Source organism: Erithacus rubecula, assembly GCF_903797595.1.
Source record: "Erithacus rubecula genome assembly, chromosome: 3".
NCBI lineage: Eukaryota > Metazoa > Chordata > Aves > Passeriformes > Muscicapidae > Erithacus > Erithacus rubecula.
The window spans coordinates 76,328,609-76,354,728 of NC_136689.1; the positions used below are offsets into that span (position 1 = coordinate 76,328,609).

General features: G+C 37.4%; 1 protein-coding gene across 3 annotated transcripts in view; it reads right to left on the minus strand.

The window, feature by feature from the left end:
* Nucleotides 1-26,120, minus strand: part of TRIO (trio Rho guanine nucleotide exchange factor) — a 243,336-nt gene that overhangs the window by 123,956 nt on the left and 93,260 nt on the right. For all 3 annotated transcript variants that reach the window (XR_013773848.1, XM_079302720.1, XM_079302721.1), the window contains exons 8-11: nucleotides 24,288-24,419; nucleotides 20,080-20,310; nucleotides 12,194-12,316; nucleotides 6,013-6,204 (exon numbers count right to left, since the gene is read on the minus strand). Coding sequence is in view for 2 of the 3 variants with exons in the window: in XM_079302720.1 (XP_079158846.1) it covers nucleotides 6,013-6,204; nucleotides 12,194-12,316; nucleotides 20,080-20,310; nucleotides 24,288-24,419 (678 nt within the window). In the remaining variant the exon portion in view is untranslated. The remainder of the gene's footprint in view (nucleotides 1-6,012; nucleotides 6,205-12,193; nucleotides 12,317-20,079; nucleotides 20,311-24,287; nucleotides 24,420-26,120) is intronic.

A 26,120-nucleotide genomic window follows, 5' to 3' on the forward strand; every position in this document is an offset into this window, starting at 1 on the left:
ATTCTTTGTAAGAGAAGTAGCATGAAGATCCCTAAACAAACCTCAAGTCCTCTGATCTCAGTAAGAACTTTATCCAGCGGCAAGATAGTTCTAACATACGGTGAGAAAAACTGCATACAAAACTCAATCCAGTCACAGGAGGTTCTTCTCCTCTTTTCATCTTCTCTTTGCATCTTATCAGAATTAAAATTAGAGAGGGAAATAAAATTCTGAATCCCTGACAGGCAAATGTTTCGCTCAGCAGATTTTTTTTCTTGATCTAAATATAGCACAGACTAAGAAACATCTGCTTGAATGAGCCTGCATCCTGTACTACCTCTTTCCTAAGTTCTTGGGAGCATGCCATTAGTCATTGAGATAGTATAATTTCAATTGTCTGCAACATCCTGGAAGTTTCAGTGTTTCATCATGGGCCTTTATCCATTTTAGTCCCATTTCTGCAATGTCCTGAAAGACTGCAGCTAAATAAGACTCTACTGTATTTTGCTGAATATTAACAGAGAACAACTGGTTTTGAGTAAATACTTCACCCAAGAAAACAGAAGTATTTTATTAAAGTAAAATATCTTTCACACTCTTACACAAGTTATTTTTTCATTTTTATGACACTGGCTTTTGGATATGCAATCTGCCTGTTCAGTAGGCTCAGGCAAAGAAAGCCACCCAGTTTATGTGTGTAAAAACAGTAAATTCCCCTGGCCCCAGCACAGTACTGCAGTATGTGCATTACCACAGGCACAGTTGATGAAGGACCTACTACTTGCACAGGGCCAAATGTTGCAATGGTGTTCCCTAACAAGTATGTCTAGGCATAGAAAGGGGCAAGTGTGGGTATGTGTGCCTGTAAGCTTTGGCTTTGAGATTATGCAGTGCACAGATGATGCATCTTTTTACAAACAAAAACCTTAAGATGTTCAGCACCCTGGGGTTTGTCTTCCAAGGCTTTTCAGTGGCATTTAAGATGTTAAATGTCCGCTTTTTTTAATTAGATATCATTATCTTTAAAAGCTTCAAATACCCCTATCTATCCTATGGCTATAAAAGAATTAATTTCTGATTCAGAATAAATTCACCCTTGCAGCAAAACCAAGTTTTCATAAAATGTTCATAAAATTACATCAACTACTACTACCCTGTTAACATTTGCCCTATTTCTTAACTGAACAAAAGAAAAATATCTATACATAGCTTAACAGAGCATAAAGGCCTACTTCTGCCTCACTTTTGTCAAGCACTCAGTGCTATTTCAGTAACATTGGGACTTAAATTTCATCCTTTTTTCCAAGCAAAGAGGCTACCAGTATTGAAAAATTCAAGAGAAAAAAAGGCTGTGCTGGGAAACTGAATTCCAGTCTTACCAGCAGTAAGCCACTACACACTTGAGTGTGCAGCCACTGAAAGTGTTTCTCATTTCAGATTTAAAACTATTCTCCACAACTCTCACCAGACAAGCAGTGTATCAAAATCCTAACCAGAGTGCACTTTGTATCTTTTACCAGACCTGTGACACTGACCACTGCTGTGCTATAAAGACACAATAAAAATGCACAAAATGCACAAGCCAAGTGGATAAAGCCTTTACACTTAGATGGGGGCATCCAAAAGATGCTCTGCTGCTGAAAACAGCATGCAGAGGAGAAAGCAGCCTTTTGTGACCTGCAAATTTAACCTGTAGACTATCAGCACAGAAAGATCAAATGTCCATGAAGGACATGCAACCAAAGGAGCAGAGCTGTCATCTCAGGGTCTACCTTGAGACAAAATGAATGCAAGGCTGTGCTATAGATACTGTCCCATATTGGGCAATGCAGAGGAAAGTGTATTTCCTGCAGTGAGTTGTGAGACAAAGCAAGACTATTGTAAACAAGCTTTTTTGAATCAAATGCACAAGACTCATAGGTAGATGTGAATGAAGGGGCAGTGTTACAGGCAAAGCAAGGCCTCCTCTGCCCTCTAATGCACTGGCACCCTCAAAATAATGCCACCTTCCTTCCAGAGCTTGCACAGACTACTGTTTCATTATTTTGGTAATGATGGCTTTGTATCTGAAAATCTATCCAATTCCATTTCCCTTCTCTTTGTTTCAAAGATGAAAAAGGTAGAGTCATGTCTTCTAGTAACACCATTAAGCATACTGTGTATAAATAAAAAGTGCTCTGAGCTATTTTATAATCAACTTGTCAGAATATACACAAAAGGTTATATGCAAAAAACCAACAGGCTCTTAAGAGATCATTCTCTTCCACACACAGTCAGCCTGATCTGCATTCCCACACTTGACTCCAGTTAGGAAAATATCTGCTGCTCTACTTTGGCACTACAACAAACACCTGGCTTGGACAGGATTTCAGTCTTCCCACTCACAGATGCTGCAGGAGCCATTTTGGAGAGAGTGTGTGCACATGTGTATGTCTGTGTATGGAAGAATTTGAACCCACACCAAAATGCTGTTCATCTGTAGTCTGTGACACACTTCACAGCACAGACTATTAAAGACTCCTGCTCCTGTATTCTGCACACAACCTTTTATGATAACTGCTTATTTGTTACTGTTATCTTTATCTTTTACCTGTGCAATTTTTTTTCTCACCTCATCCCTTGCCATATTATTAAACGTCCAAATGAACAAAAGCCATAAGAGTTCCAATGTCTTGCAATGGTTTCAGATGCTCAGTTTTATCTTACCCATTCTCAGGCCAGGAATCTGTCAAGACATAGTACTTCCAATGCAAAGATCCTGACAGGGACATTTATGATCCCAAATACTTTTAAGGCTTGCCAGTGCACAGCTTAACTCCAATATGTAACTGCACTGAAGAGTCCAGCTTATAGACCAAAATTTCTCACTGTATGCATGGAAGCTAAAAATCGATATTCACAACCTTACAATTTTAAAACTAGTAATAAGATAGCAGCATGTAATCACAATTTACAAATAGCAAGCAAGTGATTTTCTCAGATCACCACTAAGCAAAATGAGTGGTACCATTACAGAACACTGTATTTCTGTCATTTCTGAACAGATCCTTCTTTTCCCCAGTGAAAAACATTGTCTATTGAGGTTAGCCTATGAGAAGTCTGAGAAATTACATGCTGGTTTTTTGATATTTGTAAGCCACAGGGAGCTCTACCAGCTTGTAACTACCTCACTACAAAACTTCTGGAAATGCTAACGACAGACAGTATTTCCACATGCATCATCACAGGCTGCTGCACACATAGCACACAGCTGCTCTGTGCATACGGACAGCAAAAGTCTGTTACTTTCAGGAAGAGCTTTTTGTGGCAAGCACACTGTTGAAAGCAGAAACTGTGCTTGCATGAACAGAGTACTGTGCAGTCACTGAAGGGCTGCCGCTTCCTAGGGAAGCTGAGAAAGGTTGTAGGCAAATTCTGCATCAGGTATAAAGGTTATGTAAATCTACAGGGGAGAAGGGGTATTAGAATACTCTCATCCAAATGAGATGCATTCATTCAACATGAAATATTTCTAGGGGAAAAGAATAAAATACTGAAACACACTACTTCAAAGAAATCAAAGGATTGGAAGGATACTGGAGCCAGATTTCAAAGTCTCAAACAGCCAACAACTCAGACAAACGCTTTTCCAAACTCTGCAGCTCCCTGCAAACTGTCACACACAAACAGGAGTTTAACTCTTCATGTCTATTTTTTTCACCAGGAAAACACACAAAAAATATACTAGAGACACAATGTGCCCTGAATACTTCAAGGGCAGAATGCATTGTTGGTGTTTTGTTTTATTGGAGCTTTTTTTGTGTTTTGGGGCTTGTTTTGGGGTTGGGCTCTTTGGTGTTGTTTTTTGTTTTTATTTTTTTTTATATAAAAACTAAGGCACCTTTTTCTGGTTCAACAACTAATCTATTATCTCACTGCTTGAACTCCTCACTAGCTAAGTGTGCACATTAATTTCTTCACAATACAGCAGAAAGGTTGTGTTGCTTACAGGTATGCACTAATTTATTCAGTGACTTCCCACATCCTGCAGGAGGAACACAATTCTCCTGCCAATAAGCATGGATGGCTTTCAGGTTAGGGCATTTTTATCTTCCATCTGCTTTGTGATGCCTTCTCAGCACTTCATACGCATGTTTGATAACCAACAACATGCTCTTGAAAATAGATCAGAATACAGAAAACACAGGAGAGATTTGAGTTTGCTGTTTCTTTGCACATGAACCAAGTACTACTCTACTAAATATGAACCACCAGCCTCAATCTCTCATCTGTATTTTTAAAATAGATTGCAAACATATAAAAATACATTCTTCCTTACATAAATAGGCAGTTTTGCATCTTTTCCTTGCATTGCTAGGTATAAAGGTCATTCACATCACAAAAAAATAAAAAAAAAAAAAATCAACATCAGCCACTACAGTACTTTCCCCTCAAAGTCTGGACTGCAAAAAGGCTTCCATAGCAACAGTCATGTGTGCTTACAGACTCACAATAATAGCCATTTTCCCAAAGAAATAAATCAAAATACAGAATATCTATTTTTTTTCTTTTCAATAAAACATTATTATCTAGGGGAGGAGTAGCAATATGCCAGCACATCTGGATCAGTGTCCCAGAATTATTCAACAGTGACCACATACCAGTCCACCTTTTAGGGTTTTTTTCATTTTTGAAAGCAAATCTTTTTACACTCTTGGTCTTTCACCACTACAACCAACTGTATTTTAAATTATTTAATGTTACACCTGATGCTAAGAAAAACAGGTAATGAAGATATATATTTTAAAAAAAAGAACACATTTCAGCAGCAGACTGCTCCTGTGCTTCATAACAGATAAGAACAGCTACTATTCGCATGACAAAGTGAAACAAAAAAGCTGCCCCCTAAGAACAGTTTATGAAACAGCATTTATATTTTGTTTGAACAAGCAGAGTCCTGTGAGAGTACTGGCAAGGAACCATCTAGCAGAAAACTGATGGGGGAGCTATGTACTCATATCTAAAGCTAAAAAGTAATTCAGCCCTGGCCTCCTTCAAAGACCAATTGCCTTGTGTTTTTGTTTCAAGTGCAAAGCAGATGTTTCACTTACAGAAAACTCCTACTCTTATCCTCCAGGAGGTTTCGCTGATGAAGCCACTTTTAATACTATACTTTGCCACTGAACAGGCCATTTGGCAATGTACGGTGAAGGGAAGGAAGACACACTGGACATGCTGTGATCCAGAAGCTTTTCAGACTTCCACTGAGTTTGAAAAGTGAGGAGATTTAACATGAGCTCAAAACATAAACCAAGTAACCTAGAAATGTCAAAAACCTAAACACCTTACTGAAGTCCTTACTCTTGCTGCAGCCTGTTCCACCTTCTCCAATGAGCTTATAAATTCATGTACTGTGTTTTGAATTGGAGCAAAATGCTAATCTTACTGAAAATTAAGTGAGGCTGAATTTTCTTTTTCCCGGTGACCTTGGAAAATCAAAAATATGAGATGAAATCAGTATCAAAATCTTTAGGTTGAAAAAAACTGTCATATGCAAAACAGAGAAATAAACAAAGTCTCTCTGAGCAACAAGGTTGCCTTATGTAACCTTATGCTTCCACCACACATTTTGGTCTCCTGAGCCACATCAGTCTAAACACACGTCTGGTAGGTCAGACAAGAGGAGAGCTGGTTTGATAAAAAAATACAAGTGCACAATATCTCTCTCCACAATGCTGACTTTTAGCTGTACCAGTTCCGTGACCTGACCCTTCTCCCTCCCCTGTCACTGAATAAGCATGTGTACTTGTGCAACAAAGGAGGTAAAAGCTGCTTTTGAAAGTAAAAAGTCAAACTCAAATCAAATTTTAAAAATCCTTAAACAGAACCACCATGTTACCCCAGGTCACAATCCACAGTGAATTACAAACCAAAACTCATCATACAACAGAGGTTTTCATGGTATCCTATGGCAAGGTTCTAACAATGAAAGCAACACTGGATAATAGCAGGTTTAGGGCTTGAAGTTATCACCACAATTAGCAGAAGTTTTACCTCTTTAACGTGAGTGTGAAAGGACACAGACATGTCCAGCAGGATCTTGCGCTGCTCCACACGCCTGACAAAATCCTGTATCCGGTCTTCCAGCTGATGGGCAGCCTGATAAATTTCCTCTGGGTCACACTCCCCAGTCTGAGCAAGCTGTTCTGCTGCTTCTAGGAGCTTATCTGCATTTGTATATGTGTTCTGCAGAGAAATATATTAAGTTTCACAGAATTAAATGAAAAAAAAGTCAGTCAGTACATTTCAAAGCCACTAATAAAAACAAAATGAGAAAAAGGCCCTTGGAATGTACCCCTGGAATGTACTTGTCTTTCTTCTTTTCTTAAAGGTAGCACAATATAATCTTACAAAGATTTTTTCTATATTATATTTCTATAATTTTTTTCTTACCTGTGAATAAATTAATTCCTTATTTATGTCTATTCAAATGTCTCCTAAACTAATTCCAAAATTTGGAATTAGTATTTTATATACACATCTAGAATAAAGATCAATGCCTAAATGCCTAATCCACTTGCAAACTGGCCTATTTCAAAACTAGAAAATCACTGCAGTCAGGGGCAGAAGACTTTTCATATGTGTACTACTAGAGCTGAAGAAATTCTAACTGCTGGTAGAGACACGTAGCATCAAGTCCACACATCCAGCAGGAAGGTGGAAAGTGAGCAAGCACAGAAGGAGAACATTTCTTTCTATCCTTACAGAAGTCAGGCATTCAAAATTAATGCATCAAGTGGATCATAATTTGTGAAAAACCAGCAGCATAGGAAGACTTAGAAGTGAGCTACAGCCAAGTGTCTTAGTGGAACAGTGTCTCAATATATCCTAGGATCACACATCCTGTGCAGATCAGAAATCTGTAAGAGACTTGAGCCTAAGCAGAAAACAACAGAAGTAGTCTGGTCTCTGATGTGCTAGGAGTGCTATGGTATAGAGAAGAGACAGGTGTTTAACAACTTAAAGCTCTGCCTTTGCAGCCTGCCTCAGAATCTTTCTCATGAATTCAAAACAGGACTGAGTCCAAACTTTTGTTGTACTTTGGGTGCTCTTTTTGAGCCTAACCTTGGGTTTTCATGTTTTAGAATGGTCCTCAAAACTCTCATCAAGGAAGGTTAGAAGGATGTTAAACATTGAAGAAAAAATTGAAGCCAAATCTAAACTAAAGTAGCTTTGCTCATGTCACACCATTAGGTCTTCTGACATGTTTGCACCACAGACTAAAAACACGAAGAAAGCATTCTTGACAATATAAACTACACCTTATTTTTCCCCTTCCATGTTCTCCCAACCTCAATTACATCAGGTAAAAACAATCCTTGCAAAGATAAATTAAGCCTATGCAAATATGCTTTTCTTTGCCATAAATACAGTATCACACCTCTAATTAACATAATATCCACAAAAATTAAATCCAAGTCCAGCCCTAAACTGAACTAAAGGGCAGGAAATTAGAGTGCTCTCCCAGGGTATCAGGTAAATTAGCAGACAAGCCCAGGACAGATTACATGACTCAGTGAAGCTTTCACATATTTGGGGGGAGTTTCTCCTTAATTTATTATGATCTATTTATGCAAGGAGTTAAATCCATGCCATTCCTTGACTTAAACTGTGTAACTCTCAGCCCTTCCTTAACTTCCAGCTTTTTAGTTGCACAGAGACATAGATAACTCCTCCCATGCCCCAGATGACTGTCCCAGGCCACGCTGGCCCTGGACACACTCGAGCTGTGCCTGGGTGTTCTCTCTTCCATGGCTGCAGCTCACATGTGTTCAGGGGGCAAGGCCAAAGAGCCTCAAGACACTCCTTAAACAACAACTACCTCATCAGCCCAGAGCACCACACCCAGCTGCAGATGGCTGAAACAGAAGTTTCCCATTTTAATGAAAACTTTATCTCACATGTGATGCATTGTTTATGAATTCCAGAAGTATCTTCTGCCTTACACAGGCCCAGGCACATCTGACTTCTCTTTCTGTTAAGGGGATGGTGAACTGCCTGTATTTAGAAAACATCTCAGCCTGGATGCTGCTTCAAAAGGGGTTGCAGTTCTCAAACCTAGCAGCAGCCCATGCTTTATTGCTCAAATTTCACTTCCAAGTAGGGGTGGAATATAATATAAACTGCCCTTTGGATAGAAATAGCATCAATTAGATGTTCAGTACTAACTACTGTCTTTCCCAGCTCTCTGCTCACTTCTAAACAAGGCTCAGAGGGAAAAAAGCAGTAATGTGAAGATTTGGAAAATGCTTGTCCTGAGGGGCAGCCTCCAGTTCAGTTAGGCAAAAAGAGCAAGAGTTCTTCCTTGATGGTGCTTATGCCAATTTCCTAAATTAAAGGAAAGGAATGGAGCCTTCAGTGTGACAAACTTCCTCACCTTATCTTCACTAGCACACTCTCCCCAGATCCCAGGGAAAAAGAAGGAGCCCTGTCAGAACTTCAAGACTACCTGTATTCCATCCTTCTGTGCCCCAAGGGGCAAGTCTTTAATAGGCATTCTTCTCTAAAATGATTAAAAATTATCCATAATGGCATTTACCACCATCCCCAACAACAAATTCCATAATTTTTCTCATCTTTCTGTTAAGTAATGTTTTCTAAATATTCTTAAGAAAGAATATTCACAAAGAACAAACACCATAATTTTAGAAAGCATATAAAGTGACACATCACAGAAAACCCAAAGATTAAATTTCATACACTAGTGCAGAAATTACTATTACTGACAATAAATACAGAAACAGAAGTGAGTGGAGGTATGGACTGCACTTCAAACATTCTGGAATTTATTGTGGTGTGAAAAGGGAAGAGAGACATGGATGTCCAGAGATCAGTGGAGGCATAGAAATCATTAAAGGTATAGAAAATAAGATAGATTACTCATTAAGTACAGTGGACACTATCACATTTAAGCATCAGACAACACACTTAAAATGAAAAAGCAAAGTACTTTTCATCTGAGGAGCAATTAAATTGCCTAACTCATTGCCACAGGGTCTGGCATACATTCCAAGATTATAAAGGGGTTCAAAAAGTAGCCTAATTAAAGAAAGAAAAGTCCATCAGTGACGATTAAATACTGGTTGGGAAGCACCCTTCAGTTCCAACATCAAACAGGCTCAGACAACTGGGAGGATAAAGTTAACTTTTTAAGCATCCAGTCCCTTTCTTTATGCATCTGGTGATAGCCACAAGATAGTGTAAGACATAGACCTTTAATTTGATGTATTGCAACCATTTCATGGGCAAAGTCCAAATCTCATTTTTATAACCTTAAAGCAGATGGGAACAGGTGTTGGTAGGGAAATGAAAGGTGTAATAATCTCTCTTGTGCACCTCTTGTGTCAAGAAGAGTTTCCCGTGGAAAAAAATTCCATTAATTAATTGCTGTCATACACCTTCTGTGGTTTTTGAACATAGACTCCTGTCAAAAAGCAGACATGGATCACATTTGAAACATGAAAAGCTGACTTAGAATTTCAGACAAAAATGCACAGAGAAGTACAACTACAATATTGACCTGTATCCTGTGCTTGTAAGCTGAAAATGTATGCCCATAAATGAATCAATTATGTCAAAATTTGGACATTTGACACTTTAACTAAACAGTCTCATGGACACAAAGATGAACATGGAGAGAAGGTCCAAAAAGAAAGAAAAAGATGAGTAAGTAGAAATTGAACTGGACAGGCTTTACATGAAAAGAGCAATACAATTTTACAATAGTGGGTGCAAGTTAAAGTGTTCAATGTGCAGCATGAATTTGTAATCAGGATTCAGGGAGGATTATTAGCTGAGTTTTGACTATTTAGCTTTTGTAGTGGTAATAAAAGGTGTTAAATGAAGAGAAACAAACCTTCATTTCACATGAATTTACAAGCAACTAATTTGTGAGACCACAGTCTATTGACTGGAACATCCATTCTATTTGACACACAGCTCATTTTAACATCTCTTTGAATGCTGTTGAGGAAATGGCACTTCATTCACTTAAAAATGAATGTGGGAAGAAGCAGAAAGGAAGAAAAATAATTTTCATTCCCTTCAAAATCAGGAGTTAGCCTTTGACCAGGAACATGTCAACATTACATGCTGGATGCCTGGATTTGCCAGAACATTGCCATGCCAGTAACACTTCATTTAACATTACTTTCTCTCAACTTCTGACTAGAACTGACTGAAAACCCCTAATAATGCCTAGAATCATATTAAAAACAAACAAAACCAAAATCACAACAGAAAGAGTAACAACAACAACAAAAAAGGCCCAAAATAAAAAAAAAAAAAAAAACCCAAACCCACACAACAAAGACCTGGACCAACCAGAAATGTAGGCAGAAAAAAAGTCAGCCAAAAGTTACTGATGCTTTAACAAGGACTGCAGATTGCTGTTTTACACTTAAACATAATCTTCCTTGTAACAGCAACAATAGGAATGTCTTTTGGGCTGCTTATATGCAGTTTCAGAGCAAGTAAGAGGAACAACTCAAAGGGCGTGCCTCTCCTGGCAATAACTCACTACACATTCAAGAGTTAGAGACAAAAAAAATACTTATTAGATCATTTTGTCCATCCTTCTGTCAGTAGAAGATAGTCCCCTGTAGTATATTTAAGTTCTTCAACCCAACTAAATTTTCAGTATCTCCAAAAATAGAACTTCCACCCATTCCCTGAAGAGAATTTTAAATTCCAGTAACATTCTGTTTTAGGAAGTTTTTAGTAAGCATATGATTTACAATTTTCTGCTTTAAAGTATAATACAATTTAACAAGACTTTTTTATTTTTTTTTAACATCCCAGTAACATTTCTATGCACTTCATCCCCTTTTGGCTACTCAAACATTTTCTTCTTCTTTGCCCAAATAATACAGTATTGAGTATGAGATCATTCAGGCTTTGTTAAGTATCTTACAGAAATAGACTCCTGCTTGTCTGACCCAGAAAAATAAGTATTTCCACATGGAAAATATTAGTAAGTATTATTAAAATATTACTAAAAATGAAGTAATAGACATGCATGTAGAAAAAACAGCATTGTATATACACAAAAGTAACACCACCTATTCTTTTTGAAAATTTTACAGGAAATCAGTTTTGAGGAAGTTTTCTGATGCTATTTCACAGTCTCAGCCACTGGAGTGCTCTAAGACTGAATTTACAATAAAATTTTATCAAGAGCCTAATCTTCCACTTAACAGGCAAATTGTAAACAACACTTGTGATGCATTAGTAGGTGTCACTGCTGAACTCCTGCATATAATGTCACAATTATCTAATAACCTTGTCTTCTGTCTGACTGAAGCACCCCTATAATCAATCTCATCTTTGGACATTTTTCTTGGTTAATCTTAGAGTTGTTTTCTCTTACTCATCATTAAGATTGGATAGACAATGCATGCTACTAATGGGAAGAATTCTTCAGCTTCTTCCACAGGGTTTTTCTTCACCTCACATCCCTTTTAGAGTCTAACAGCTACACCAGCTCCTTGTTAACTTCCTTGCATTTCTTTGTATCTCTATTTGTTTTGATTTTTTCCACAGAAAAATGTGTTCTGAAATAGTATCATCACTTAAGGCTAAACTAAGGGTGATTCAGAAGAGGAGGGCATATACAAACTCAATTGTGTTTTGAGAAAGAAAAAACTCAAGCCAGGTTGTCCTGTTTGCTGGCTCATCTGGTTTCTTAGGAGGTCCCTTTCCTCTCCATGAGACTGCAGTAAGAATCCCAGAGCTCCTCAAGCTTAAAGTCAGAAAGCAGGACTTTCAATTCCTCTCCATCTCCTCTAACAGGCAGCACAAAAGTTTGAATCCTAGAATCCCATGGAACTAAGCTATTTTGAAAGGAGAGCTTTCATTTTTCTGTAAATCAATATTTGAAAGCATGCTTTTTAAATAATAATGTTAAAGAAAAAAAAAAAAAGGTAAAAAAATAATAATGCCAGAGCAGTTCTACTGTACTTTAAGACCCACACCCTCTTGGACTGTGGAAGTTTGTCTTTTTCTTCTCTAAGCTGAAGCATAAAGGAGAAATAAAGTAAAAACTTGCAACAGAAACAAAACAGTCCTTCCTGGAACTGAATGTTTTGCACTGGAGCTCCCTCTGCCCTTCAGTGCAAAAGCAGGAATTTTTCATTTATTTCCACAAGTGTACAGTCCTTTATGTGATTGCTTTTACCTGCGCAACCTCTTCAAAGTCTTCATGGCGCTTCTGCAAAGCTCTGGCCCGATGCAGGGATTTTCCCACTCCAGTGTGTTTGCTAAGAAAAGCTTCTCCATGGTTTTCAATCCAATCCAACACCTGTGGTACAGAAGAGAGACACACAAAAACCCTGAGTGGCCATACTGAATGTTACAACAAAAAGACAATTATTCAAGCAATTGAGAAGCTGTAAAGGCACTACTTAAAAGAACTGAACTATTGGATTAAAACACAGTGTTGCCATTGAAGGACATTAATTATATCTCATTTAACTTTTCTCAAGGCAGTAATTAGCTGAAACTAGGAAAATAGTATGATTCAAGATTATATCTGTATTTTGAAGTCTACCAAGGACAACCCCATTTCTCCACATTCATCAATTTGACAATAATCTGATCCAAGAGATGAACCCCTTGTGAGGGTCTCTCTAATCTGTTTACACCTTCAGCTGACATTTTTCTGCAAGGTAACACTAATGAAGCCTGCACATTGCTGGTGAATAACACAGTGAAGTTCTTCTTTAGATAAGAACTCGCTTCACCATCTACATATTATTAAGTCACAAAGTAATACTCAACAGTAATTAACTTAAATTAACACAAGAAAAATTAGTTGAAATCATTAGGAGATAGATGTCTGTGTTCAGAGCATATGAAGAAATATGCTCCAGCTCTTAAGAAGCATCTATCCCCTCCAAACATCAGATGTAACTGTTTATTGTAAATTTTATAGCTGAAAAAGTGGTGAACAAAAGACGTTTTAAGGACCGTAATGCTTCTACCACAATGCCTGGGCTGACAGCTTTATAAATAGTAAAAACTGTACATGCAATTAGTTCTTGTCAGTTAACACAAAAGATTCCTGCACACATACCAGATTTCTGATGGATGAATGAACAAAAACATCTAACCCCTCTTCAAACTAATACTTGTTAGCCATAACTTAATCCATTAATTAAGTATGCATAGGGCATTCCGTTTTTTGCAAGATAGTCAAAAGGTTCAAGAATGACATTCAGAATTCAAAACATCAGCACATAAGCTATTTTCTTAAATCAGCTAACCATATCTACACAGCACTTAGGTAGTGGTGCAGGATACCTTACCTAACATTTACCTTCAGTTTTCTTTTTTCGTTAAAACATGAATATTTTAGTTGATTTTGAAAATAACTTCCATTGTACTGTGAAAGTGCCTGTACTGTGCCTCTTCTTATCTACTAGTGTCCTTTACTCTGATTCCTAAAGTTGGGTGAGGTTTTCTCCCCAGTCTTATACTCAGTTATACTTTCAGTACATCTAAAGAGAAAAATTTTTTTTCTTCCACACAGATCTGAGAACTGTTCCTGCAACACCACTCACAACCACATTCAATACACACGTAATCCCACACACTATTCCCATGAAAAACAACCATGCTCTCTTTAGCAGAAGAATGAAAACATGGTTTTCTCATTTATCTTGAACATGCAAATATTTTTCCGTTTGCAAGCTCTCTCCTACTGGACATCTTCAAAACAACAAACAATTCCCTAATGCCACACAACACAGCCACTTCAAATCACCAACACTTCATTAAATCTCCATACTTAACTTATGCAATGTTTGTTTTCCTAGGAAGTATTGCCAAAAAAATATTATTGTGTTTTAGGTCAATGCAAGTTTTTATTTTCTTCTTTCAAGGTAAAGTATGGATCAGAGAAAGGAGAGTGAGGAGCTAAACATGGCCTCAGTTATTATTACCAATTCTTTTGACTAGTTTCATGAGACTACTTTTCCTATTACAAAAGAGATGTGTTTGGATGAAATAATTAGACTGGACTCTGGAGACTACTAATAGTTACAAGTTAACAAATGAAATCAACAGCAAAATCAGTCCCAGAAAGCAAGGGATGAAAAGCAGAAAGCAACCCAGGGAGAATGATTTTTGCTCCAAATAATGCTGAATATCTTCTCAAGGGAAGAAATTGTCATAGAAATCCAGTATACAGAGCATGACATAAACCACTCAACTAGAGAAACATTACTGCCTCTAAGTGAAATCAGTATGAATACAAGTCTCATTAGTGTTCAGCCTTCATACCTTGATTCTTAACAAAACTGAGGAAGCACTCTTGGGAATTTTACAGCATATAGTGGCAGAGTCAAGTTAGGCTCTTCCCATCAGTAAGTACTCTACATACCACTTCAATCAAAGGACAATACCATTAGTTGGCCCTGATACTAGCCTTTTAGAAACTTACACATTTTCATCCTCTTCCTGAGAGAAGAGTTACAGAAATCATCATACTGAGCCACTACAGACTTTCCTACCAGTACTGAAAGCAAATGGAATTCAGTCTGGTACTTAGGCAATGCACAGGAGTCTAAGAAGCTCAACACTTTCCAGTGAAAGGGTGAATAGTATCATCCTCCACTGCAGCAAGTTGCTTTAATGATGCAATTAAGTTCTACTGCAGTCTCAGCAAAACCATCCTTATGCCCAACACAGGAGCTAGAAAAATGCTTACTTTTCTAGCTCCCAAAAGAATATATGACAGAAGAAACCACTATGGAAAGACAGTTCATTTAAAAAAAATCATTGCTCATGGCTGTAAAATATGTGGTATATATACTGGTCATAGAAATAAGTCTGATCTTTTGCAGATTCAACATGTTCATTTTCACCAGTCTTTCCCACACTATTATCCATTCCTCATCCCCCACCCCTTTACCTACTTTGCATAAATTGACTTTTCTGATTTCCACTTACGTGCTGCTGACATAACATTCAGAAGGGGAAGATGGAAATATCTGCATTTCTGATCTTCGGGTAGTTAAAATGTGGAAATACTCTCTCGAAAAAAGAACCATTTTACACTGGAACCGCCTTCAAAAGCCACATGGGAATCACACAGTGAAATCATGTTGATGCTAGCAAGTAGCAAGTATTCATGGCCCGCCCTTCATTAGTCAAGCCTGAAACCAGTGACTTTAACCTGTCCTGAGGCAGGCAGATAAGCAAGAAGCAGCACATTTATCCAACATGGACAGAGAAGACATACCCTATTATGATCAAATAAATGTATTTGTGAGGAAAAAAACCCCAAGCTAAACCAAATCAAAGCATCCCTCTCAAATAACAACAACAAAAACAATTAATCCCCCCGCCAAAAAAACCTCAAAACACCTTTTACCAGAATGTTTTGTGAATTTCTGGCTTGCAAGCTATCAGGAGAGTTTTTCAGGCACCAAAACTCTGATTCTATGAATATCAGCACTATCACTCTACCAGAAACATTACGTTTATGCTCAATTTTGATCTCTCCTGTCCCAGAAGAGGGGAAGTCCATGTTGCTGTTCCAAGTCTGCTTTACTGCTCTGTATCAGAATCAGTCAGCCCCTTTCCTTAGGTGAAAGGCTGACCATTATCTACATGGTAAGCTTATTCGCTCTTCAACATAAAATCATACTTTTCCTAGTGTGGTTTATATTAGAAGGGCTACACAGAAAAATGAGTGCCAGTGCCCAGAGGTTTTTTTTAATAATTAAAATAGAAATCCTTTGCTTAGATGTTAATATACAAACTAAACGGGAACTACATCTCCCAGCACGTTTCTGCCACCTAAAGTCAAACTCAGGATTCTATTCAGTTTAAGACTGTTACACATTTTCACATTTCAAATTTTCTGTAATTCACTTCATATCTACTATTTTCATTATTTCGTGTGCTATTTTCCTTACTACTTCCCTCAAAAGACCAGCAGATGATTTTGGTGTACTCAGATATCTCCACAGTGTTTTCATTGATTTGGAAAGCTCCACTAGAAACAGCTTCCCAGTATACAAGCACATGCAACATGGAAGAAAAAACCCAATGAACTTTCTAAGGTGGAAGTAACACAAAGTGAAGTACCAGCTCAACACGGCCAATTCCCTCCTCCAGCTCAGCTCTATCACTCACTTAACACTTCCATGAACTGAGTTATTTCATTAATCCAGCAGAGGGAGGAGGAGGAAATCACAGCCTCATGCCGAAGGACAGTTATAGATTCACTTACAATGCACTTGGTTGCTTGCCACTATGGGCAAACTAACTAGAAACAGTGGAAGAGAGTCACATTTAGTTAATTCTGAAATGAAAAAAAACCCACCATATTTAACTTTACTGACAATGTTTTCATGTCAGCTTCTCAATCAATCTTCATTGAATTTTTTAATATTTGAACAGAGAGAATGTGCAAACAAGAACTAAAGTATTTTAGAAAGAAAGTTGCTTTGGAGTTCTACATAAATCATTCCAGAAGTGTCACAGATACAATTTAATTACCTCAAAACAGAGGAATTGCATGCACTGAATGGTGTTAATGATTATTCAAATGAAAAGCTAACATTTCTCAGACAAATTAGGATGATATGATGAAGTTGTTTTGTAAGAAAAAAAAGAATCTTTTTATTCAAGACCACTTTTTTCCCCAGATAAATTTTCAAAGCTGAGGGAGCTACAATCTCTAAGACATCTGCTGTGGCTATTAGATTAATCTATCTGATATGGACAGTCATTGTCTTACAGACTGATCTGCACTAAAATCCTACAAAACGCTGTATTATGAAACAGAACAGTGACCAAAATTCACACTATGATTCATAATGCAATGCCAAAAATACCCAATATCTGTGGAGTTAAATTAAAGCAACATAAGGAGCTATACTTCCACGTGCAGCATTTCAGTAATTAAGAATCATTACAGAGATGAACCAGGACAATCTCTGACAGTGGTAATTACTGGATACTAAGGGAAGGGCATAGGAAGACAGCAAGCAAGGGCTGCCCCTCTGTACGGATCTAGCTTAAAATTTCACATGGTGGATAAAGATGTGCATCAACACAAAAGGCTGCAAGCTTCAAACTGTCAAGAGGATCTCTTGCTACCTTAATTCAATGTCTGCCTTGCAAATCATATAAAGAAACCACAGGCATTAAGAGGATGAAAGAAATTTATCCAACCAGTAGGTAAGGCATGTACCAAATAATAAGTCAATATGGATCAACATTCTCAAGGCAACTGGCTCATACTGGAAACTTCTGGTGTACTCACAATCCACATTCATGATTTGGATAGCACATGCCTGATACTGGAAGTTACAAAAACATGCAAAGCTGTCCATTTTGCTGTTTTCAAATCTGTGACTACTTCATCTTAAATGCAGCAGTTCCAAAGGCTGATGAGTCTAATAAAGAGAAGGAAAATCCAGCATCTTCTGAAGAACCTAGTAGTGACTGCACAATGACTTGAGTCTAATGATGGGTTATTTGCCAACTTCAAAGAACAAAGCAGTCTGAGAGCCAACTCCACTACACCAAGATCCATGATTTAAGATGGAGCAGAAAATGAAAATTTCCTACAAGCATTTTATGACTCCCAAGATATTAAAGGCAAAGACTAGGAGCAGCACACTTAGACTCTCTGCAGCATTTAATGAACACCTTCCCCCAGGAAATAAACTGCCTAAAGCCTGGCCTACAGGCCTAAAACTTGAATTATGCACCTGGCAAATTACCTCAGGAGACCCTCTGGCCTAGATTGCCTAAGTAGGTCCTACTTGAACTGAATTCAAACTAGAGGAGAAAGTTCCACCATCCAATCCCTACTTGTTAGCACCAGAGTACTGAGAGTACCTACATTTTTCCCTGAGAATCAAACTATAGTGTTAATTTCAGTTTCTGAAGATTCCTTACAAAGCCTTTTCAATTTAAGAGGTGATTCATTTGTGGGCTGTGCCTTATCATAGAATCAGAGCATATTCTGAGTTGGCCCTTCACTGACTACTCATGCAAGTACCAGCACTGGACCCTCCTTACCAGCCACTATTATGTTGTAATCTTCCTGGAGAGCCTCAAGCATTTATACAATGGCATAATGAATGGAGTCTCTGGTTCTCTGTGCCCTTGCTGACCATTCATAACATTCCCTCTGCTTTCTTTCACTTTTTTGCCAGCTAATAATCTTCATGCCTTTCTACATCCTTTATCACATCTCAGCATTGACAATCTGGATAAAAGCCTTTCAATGTATGCTTCTTTTCAGATAAAAAATTGGGTAATAAAGTTTAAAGATTTTACATAATTTACTGCTGAAGTATTTAAGTTATTTTCTTTAATTACATGAAGAGATAGTCACCAGATGTCAGAGAAAGTTCAGTTATCAAGATTGCTCAGTCTCCCTACCATCTGCCTAAATTACCTTTTTCAGCTACTGTAAATGATGAAAATCAGTTATTTCACTCCCAACTGCTCACATCCACTATCTCCTTGAAACAGAAAAGTACAAGAAATTTAGCTTAAAGTGCAACTAATACTGAAGAAAAAAGATTAGTTTAATCAGAACTATGGCTATCTGCCTTAAAATCCCATTCAGAAGTTGTCATTTGTGAACACTTTTACACTGAAATGAAAGAACATGACCAGCAAATGCTGGCCGTCTTTACTTTTTTATGAAGATGAGCTCTTAAAGAATAAATTACCAATGTTTCTGTTAATTGCAATCCAAAGCCAACATTTCATGCTTATTAAAAATCCATCAACCAAGAACTTTTATGTTGTTTTACTTCAAAAACTGTCAGAGATACTAATGCCTGTATGTAACTACTAACTTTCAGGGATGTTGTCATAATAATAATAAAACAGCAGCTAATAACAATTATTCAAAAACAGTCTTATTATCAGAAAGTAATCTCATCTGCAATTTTTATAATTCCTTATCATACTACTCTCAGGTTTTAAAGAAATACTATTAAGTTAATTGAGTATCACTGAGGATTTAAAACAAAAAAATTTATGGAGTAACACTATTAATTTTTTGCATGTTACAACAAGAAGTCTTTTTTGACACTTCAAATCCAGAATTTTACCTAGAATGTGAATGTCAGCTTCCAACACAAACTCAGAATAGCTGTCTATATCAAAAATTTTTTTAATAATTTATGACTTAAAGTAAATAAATTAATTTAAAATCAGAAAATAAATTAAGAACTAACTTTCAAATATAATTGTTATCCATAATAGTCAGTAACCAAGTTCTCATAATACACAGGACTTGGTATCGTTCAGTCAATCCCAGGCAACTATTCACTTGTTGTACATAAGAAGTGTGGGAGCTCAGGGCATACCCCGGGCCTCCTTGGGGGTCTCAAAACCCCCCTGGTGAGGGTCTCAAAGACCTCTGAGTGAGACCCTGGTGTCACAGGTGCTGAATTCTAACCCCTGGGGGAAATTACCAACACAGAGAGAATGGAAACAGGTCACCAAAATTAGTGAAGTGTAATTTAGATTGTTAGAACGTAGATAAATAGACTTTTTGGAATGTTTATGATAAGGGACACGTGGCCAAGATGGAGAAATTGGGGGGTGGATATTTCTTCCTCCTTCTTCTCCCTGTCATCCATGTTAGGTGACATGCTGGCATTTTAGATTGGATGGGGTCAGAGCTGGACCATTTAACAAGATTGTATTGCAATTGGAAAATTGTTGTAAACAATTAGCACATAATTTAGACTATATAAGATAAGCCCTGCCTTCACCAGGCAGATTCCACCATGGATGCCAGGCTGAGCAGACCGCTGCTGGCCAGGCAAAAAGTCCCTGAAATAAGAAACAATAAACAATCCTGGAAGCCTCTGAAATCCATCTCCAGCAATCTCTCTTCGGCTGCTTTGGGGAAAACCAGGATTTGAACCACCTCATGTCCTTCTGAGGTGATCTCGGGTCTAAGGAGAAACCTCAGACTGGGACAAAGAAGATGGACCTTAGCAGCCAAAACTCACCTATCAGTGCAGTCAGGTTGACAGAAGACAAAGACATTTAGACAAAGTGCAGCAAACCTACCTGTTGAACATCCTGCTGAAAAACGCAGAGCTGAAGCCGCTGGTGCAAGCGGACCTTGCGATGCTGCCAGATATTTTCCAGTTGGCGCTGGTGGTGCAGCACTTCATGGATGACATCCAGGACATGATGAACTGCTTTTGAGTAGTTGGCAGATGCGGTGAGGGAATCGGAACTCCCAGGAGTCAAAGGTCTCTGAAGTTTGTCAAGGAGTGACTTCCCATCTTGGCTCACCTGACCAACAGAAAGAACAAAGAATTACACGTCTTGCCAAAAGCTTGTTGGGCTAATACATTGTACCCCACCCCTTCTCCCAGCTTTAAATGTCTTCAAGAACTCAGGGAGCAATGATGAAGACTGGTTTTACTGAAGAAATGATTACCTACATGCAGCTGTTATAGGAAAAAAAATAATATTCTCTTTCTATTTAAAACAATTTTAACAAGTAGTACTCTTCTAAATAACAGCCTGACTTTTCATTTTTTCATTACTTTAAGAATTACTTTCCTTCAAAGTGTTGGGATTTTTTGTTTGAGTTTCTTTGTTGTTGTGGGCTTTTTTTACTAGTCAAATCTAACTTTGAATAAATATTCTTCCATTCCTTCCCTAGTCAACAAAACATCTAAAATTATGCATTTGTCCAGAATTATCCTTCCAAAATAATTGCTTTCTTCATTTGCTGTAAAGGTGAACAGAGAGGTTGCTTTCATTAGGTTAATATTAATTTGAAAAATGCATTTAAACCAACAGATATAAAATCTAGTATGTGATTCAATCTGCCACTGTTTACAGCTTCTGAATTATTACTGTTACTGGTAAACCAAGAGGAAACTGCTGTCATGGCAAACTTAATTCTGATTAAAACACTTAAACCCTTTTCATGTAGCACAAAAAGATACTGTTTTCCAAAATGTGTTTAACTACTGATACCGACAGGAAACATTTGTCATTTCTAATTGTTGTCTTCTCTGATTTAAATCACAGAACAAATATTCAGATTTATCTTACATGCTAATTAAAAAGCAATAATCCTCTCATATCTGGTCACTATCAAGATTTAGTGTTAAAAGCACTTTTCATTGCCATTTACTGTCACTTTTACCAAGAAGCTCAGAGAACTGTTACAATTCAGTATCATTCAGTTACCTGTAAGGAACTTTTCTAACAGCTCATCTAGCAGGCAGGAACAAAAATCATCCGAAACTGCAAGACTCGAGTATAAACAACAGCCTGAATCCATCAAATCAACACCATGTCAGAAACAGCAAATTTGCCAAGGCCTTCCCCCAGTGGCTATTTTCAACAACTTTTTACTAACTCTAGGCACATTTTGAATTTGGTATTCAGTAGTCTAAGAGATCCAAATGAAAATTATTTTCTAATAATTAGGTTACAAGGGAGTTTATTTCTCAGTTCCAGTTCAAGCATTTTAGCAATGAGTATCAGCACAGAGAATGATGCTCACTTCTGAAAGTAGCTCCAGTAAAGTCAGGTCAGCAGAAAAAGTACACAGTCCATAGCCTAATTACAGTGATATTTTTTTTTCTTTTCTGTATCCAGAAGAATTATCTAAAAAAAGTCCTTCAAATATTTCAAGATAATGGACTTCAATTATCCATTCAGAGTCCATAAAATCTAGGTGACAAAAACTAGTTGTGACAGTTCCTTGATCCAATTAGTTTATTAGCTTTATAAACAAATGACTGTGCACAGATTTTCCTGTAGTTAATACACTACTCCTGTAGTTAATACACTACATTTTTTTTCCTTACTAGTGCATGACTACCTTAAGATTTCAGTGAGACATATAACTTATATATATAACTTCATTTAAGGCACATCTGTCAGATTTTCAGGCATACCAGTAGTCTCATCTTGTAAGCTAGTAAGTTGTTTTACTAGTAATATACAGTAATTACCTTCAGTAAAATCAGACTGTCTAGTCTTAAAAGCATTTAATTTCTTAAAATTACTGTCTTCTACTTTGCAACCAAGTCATGTTATCAAGACATTGCAATCTAAAATGAATGACAGTGTTGTGATTCCCATAGTGTTGCTCTCTCTCTTCCTCCACTGTTCATTCATCAGAAAATGAAAGGAGCTCCGTACTGTAATAGAAATTAAATCATACATCCAATAATGATAAGCAATAGTGCTGTAATATTCTGACACAGAAAGACGCCTCCATCAATCTTCAAAAAGGAATGCACATTTGAAAAATGCAAAATAAAACCTTCTGCCCAGAGGAATAACATAACTTGTACATAAGCATACAGTTATTATTTCTGCACCAATTCTAGTTGCTAAAGATCAAACTGTATGACTAGAAATCAGAAGAAAGGTACTTAGTGCTTTTTTTCCCCCCTTCAAGCAGTACCAGTGAAGATCTTGTTAAAATATCTAGCTATCCCAAAAGCTACGGCTTTGAAACGCTAAATAAATTTTCAAGGTACATCCCAAAGCAATCCTATAATCTACTGGTCTAATTTATTTTCTTTATGCATCACCAGTAAGCAAACATTATTTAACATGCTAATCCACAGTACTTATTTACACTTAACAGCAGGCTCATCCAGTCACATCCCTGACAAAAAAAAAAAAAAAAAAAAAAAAAACTCATGCAAAACTAACTCAAACCAAACAGAAAAAATGCCACTATTTCAACCTCAACCCTTTACAATCATTATTCTAGAGAAATTTTACCTTTCTCCTCCTTGCTGCACTCTCATGAAGCATGCACCCCAGACTGCCTCTCCACATAAATCTGTTACAAACATGCTATGTCTCTGTCCCTTCCAATGATTAAAGTTTATAATGAAGACAAGAAACCTTACTACAAAACATGCTTTCAAGAATGAGTTAAAACAGTTACGTGTAAGTAAAATTGCAAGTATTATCAGGTGTGATAATATGTCATTAGATCAGCTGACATAGCAGGGTGGCATAGAGCAAGAATAGGGATATCAATATGTATTTTACACAGAACAAGAATTCGTGAACCCTGGACATCTGACTCATGATCATTAAGTTTATGCAGGTCCCAAGGTGGCAGGCATTCAAAAAATTACCTATACTAACAATAGGATGGATCATAAGCACTGAGCTTACCCTCCTTTACTGCTAAATTAAATGTGACCAGACTTAGGATTAAGCTTCTTGCAATAAAGCTGGTTCATCAGAAAGTAGTTTTAACTTTGATGCAATGTATAAATCACAACTATTAATTCAAACCTACATGACCTCCTTTTAAAGACAGGTGCAAGTTGTGGCCTAAGTAATCCTGTGTCCACTGAAAATTTTCACTATGATTTAACCAAACATAGAATTTGTGAGTAGAAAAACTACTGTATTTAATCCAGAACATCAATCCAACTGAAAAGGAAAAACAGTTTTACCAACAGTGAGAACAATCCTGACAGAAGAAAGGGAGGCAAGTAAAGAAGGAAATGCAGAAAATACCTCTTAGCTAGTAATAGTGAATACTGATTTGAGAAAACTCAAAATTTGAAGAAAACAAAAAAAGACAGTCGAGTCACCCCTTTCTAGACCACCTTCAGAACAAGCATTTAATCCGAAGTTGTAAATACAACTATTAGAAATAGTGACAAATATTATGATTCCAATATGTGCCAAGTCCAAGATTAGAGCATCAGCATAGGATATGCTAATCTTACAAATGCTGACTACATAGATATCCTAGTTCATTTAAGTGTCTTTGAGGTTGATGAAACTAAGTGCATTACCTTCTGGCTTCTCAAGTGACGTCCTCTGATAATTAAGTCTTTTTTGTGAGGCAATTTCAGAGATGGATTTTCAAAACACACTTAGAGAAATCCATGTCAACAGAATACCTTCCCAAAGAATGCCCAGCTTATTTCCCTTCAAGTAAATGTTTAAACAATAGTATCCCACTGCTATTAAAAGGTAGTAATATGCAAATGCAAATTAAAACATACTTAATACTTTAGTGCTCCAAGGGTTGTTTGTACTACACATGGTTAAATCTCACCTTTCAATTTCTTTCCAAAGGTTACAGGAAAGACTTTGACACTTCATTTTTGAACAACAGTAGCAAAATCCAGTACATAAAATTTAAAAAGAAGCTCAGCACTTGAGTTTCCAACTAATTTCCAATGCAACAAGTGATACTGATCCATGATCCAAACTTAACATGACACGATTTTATCTAAGGAAACAAACAAGACACTGACCTCAGAGTAAGCCAAGGTAATGTGCTCATATATCCCTTGATGATGATGGATAGCATCTTCTAAATCTTGCAGTTCTGAGGGAAGCTCCACCTCACCACAGGCCTTGCACCATGAGTCCACATTGCTCATGTACTACAAGAGAGAAGAAACATTTGGCCTTGATTTTGGGTTTCCCATTAAATCCACACAAGACGGTGATACACAAAAGGACATTCATCTGTATGACAGGCACTGAAAAGACTCCTTTCAAGCAAAAAGTCTTTATAGTATTTCTCTCTGAAAGAACCAGAAGTTTGTATCAGAATAGAAAGAAATATTCAAGTCTGCCTATACTTGTGCTTTTAGGTATCTGAAACTCTTTGAGCTGTTTGGAGACAGGCAGGCTTAGCTGTATGTTGGCAGTCTTCAGAACCAAGTAAACTGTTGGCAATATTTATGCTTCAAGTTTACTCTTGCTCCTTTTCTTGACTTTGCAGCTAAGAAAAAGTTTCCTTCATCCTGCACCTACCATTGCAGAAACACAAAAGCCAATTAAGGTCTTGTATACACAAGAAAGTAAAATGTGCTACAGCTTTCAAGTCCAGACCCCTGGTTTTTACTTATCAGTTCCCTGTGCAGATAGTCATGGTATCACAAGGTTTATCACCTCACCCCTTTTTAATCTCCACAGAAAGCCATGTTACTTTGCACATGCACACAAATAATAACTGGTGAACCATTCAGTGAAACACTCTATATTTGTCTTTTGCTGGAAAAAGGTTATCAAGAAGCAAAGCAGTGTCAGGGCACAGCAAATTCACACCTCAGTCCCCAAAGAACTAACTTCTACATGCAGAGAAGCATAAATCCATTTGGCAAGCTACTACAGCAGCAAGCATGTAAGGGATTTACAACTTAAGCAGAGGTCTCTTAGGACTAGCACTGAACTTTGAGCACACAGCTATGTCAGCATAGCTGTTCCAGTCAAGCCTTTCAGGGGAAATTGAGGATACTGCAACAGAAATCTCTTCTGCAAACAATTTAAGTTATCTCTGAAGTTTAAGCTGTCTTGACGGACAAGAAACTGCCATCACAGCTATATGCATAGCAGAAGTTCTGCTGGCTTCCTTTTTCACAGCTAGGGGGCATGAATTTTATACCCCTGTGATGCCAGAAAGGGAAAGAGGAAAAAACAATGTTTTTCTAGGAGTTTTTGTAGTTGTTAAACCTAGTACAGCCAAGCATATGTGAGCTGTGTAAAGTAAATTTTCTCTATTCATGACAAGTCCAAAACTCAAAAGTTATGAGACCAAGCCATTTGTTTCATCTTACATATCTTAATTCTTGGAGCACATGTAGTCTTTTGAGGAAAAAGGAATCAACAGATCACTTCTGGTACTCTTCTATTGTTTGATAGCTGGGGAGAAGGGTAATGAAGTGCTTAGATCTGAAATACTTATTTAATTCTCACTAAGGGCCAGTTTAAAATCTCTCTGATGTTTGGCGCTGAACATCAACAGAAGCTCCATGTGCACCAGTGAGCAGGCATTGATAGCTGGTGGAGTCTTCACTGTGCCTTACAGTAGACAGTGACACTGTCACTTGCAAGACAACATGCATTCAAGAAAGGTGTGTTTTTTCTTGGGTTGCTTACATTTTAATCTTTTCATGTAGGTCAAAGCATCACCAGTCTCTAAAGGGGTCACTCCTCACATTCCAAACACTCTTTCCTTGAACTCGCTCTCCAGTGTTAATGAAACAGCTAATATATCACAGGCAGGTATCTTACAGATCAACTAGGGCAATCCATCACAGCTCATCATAAAATGAAAATTGCAGAAGGATCAACTAAAA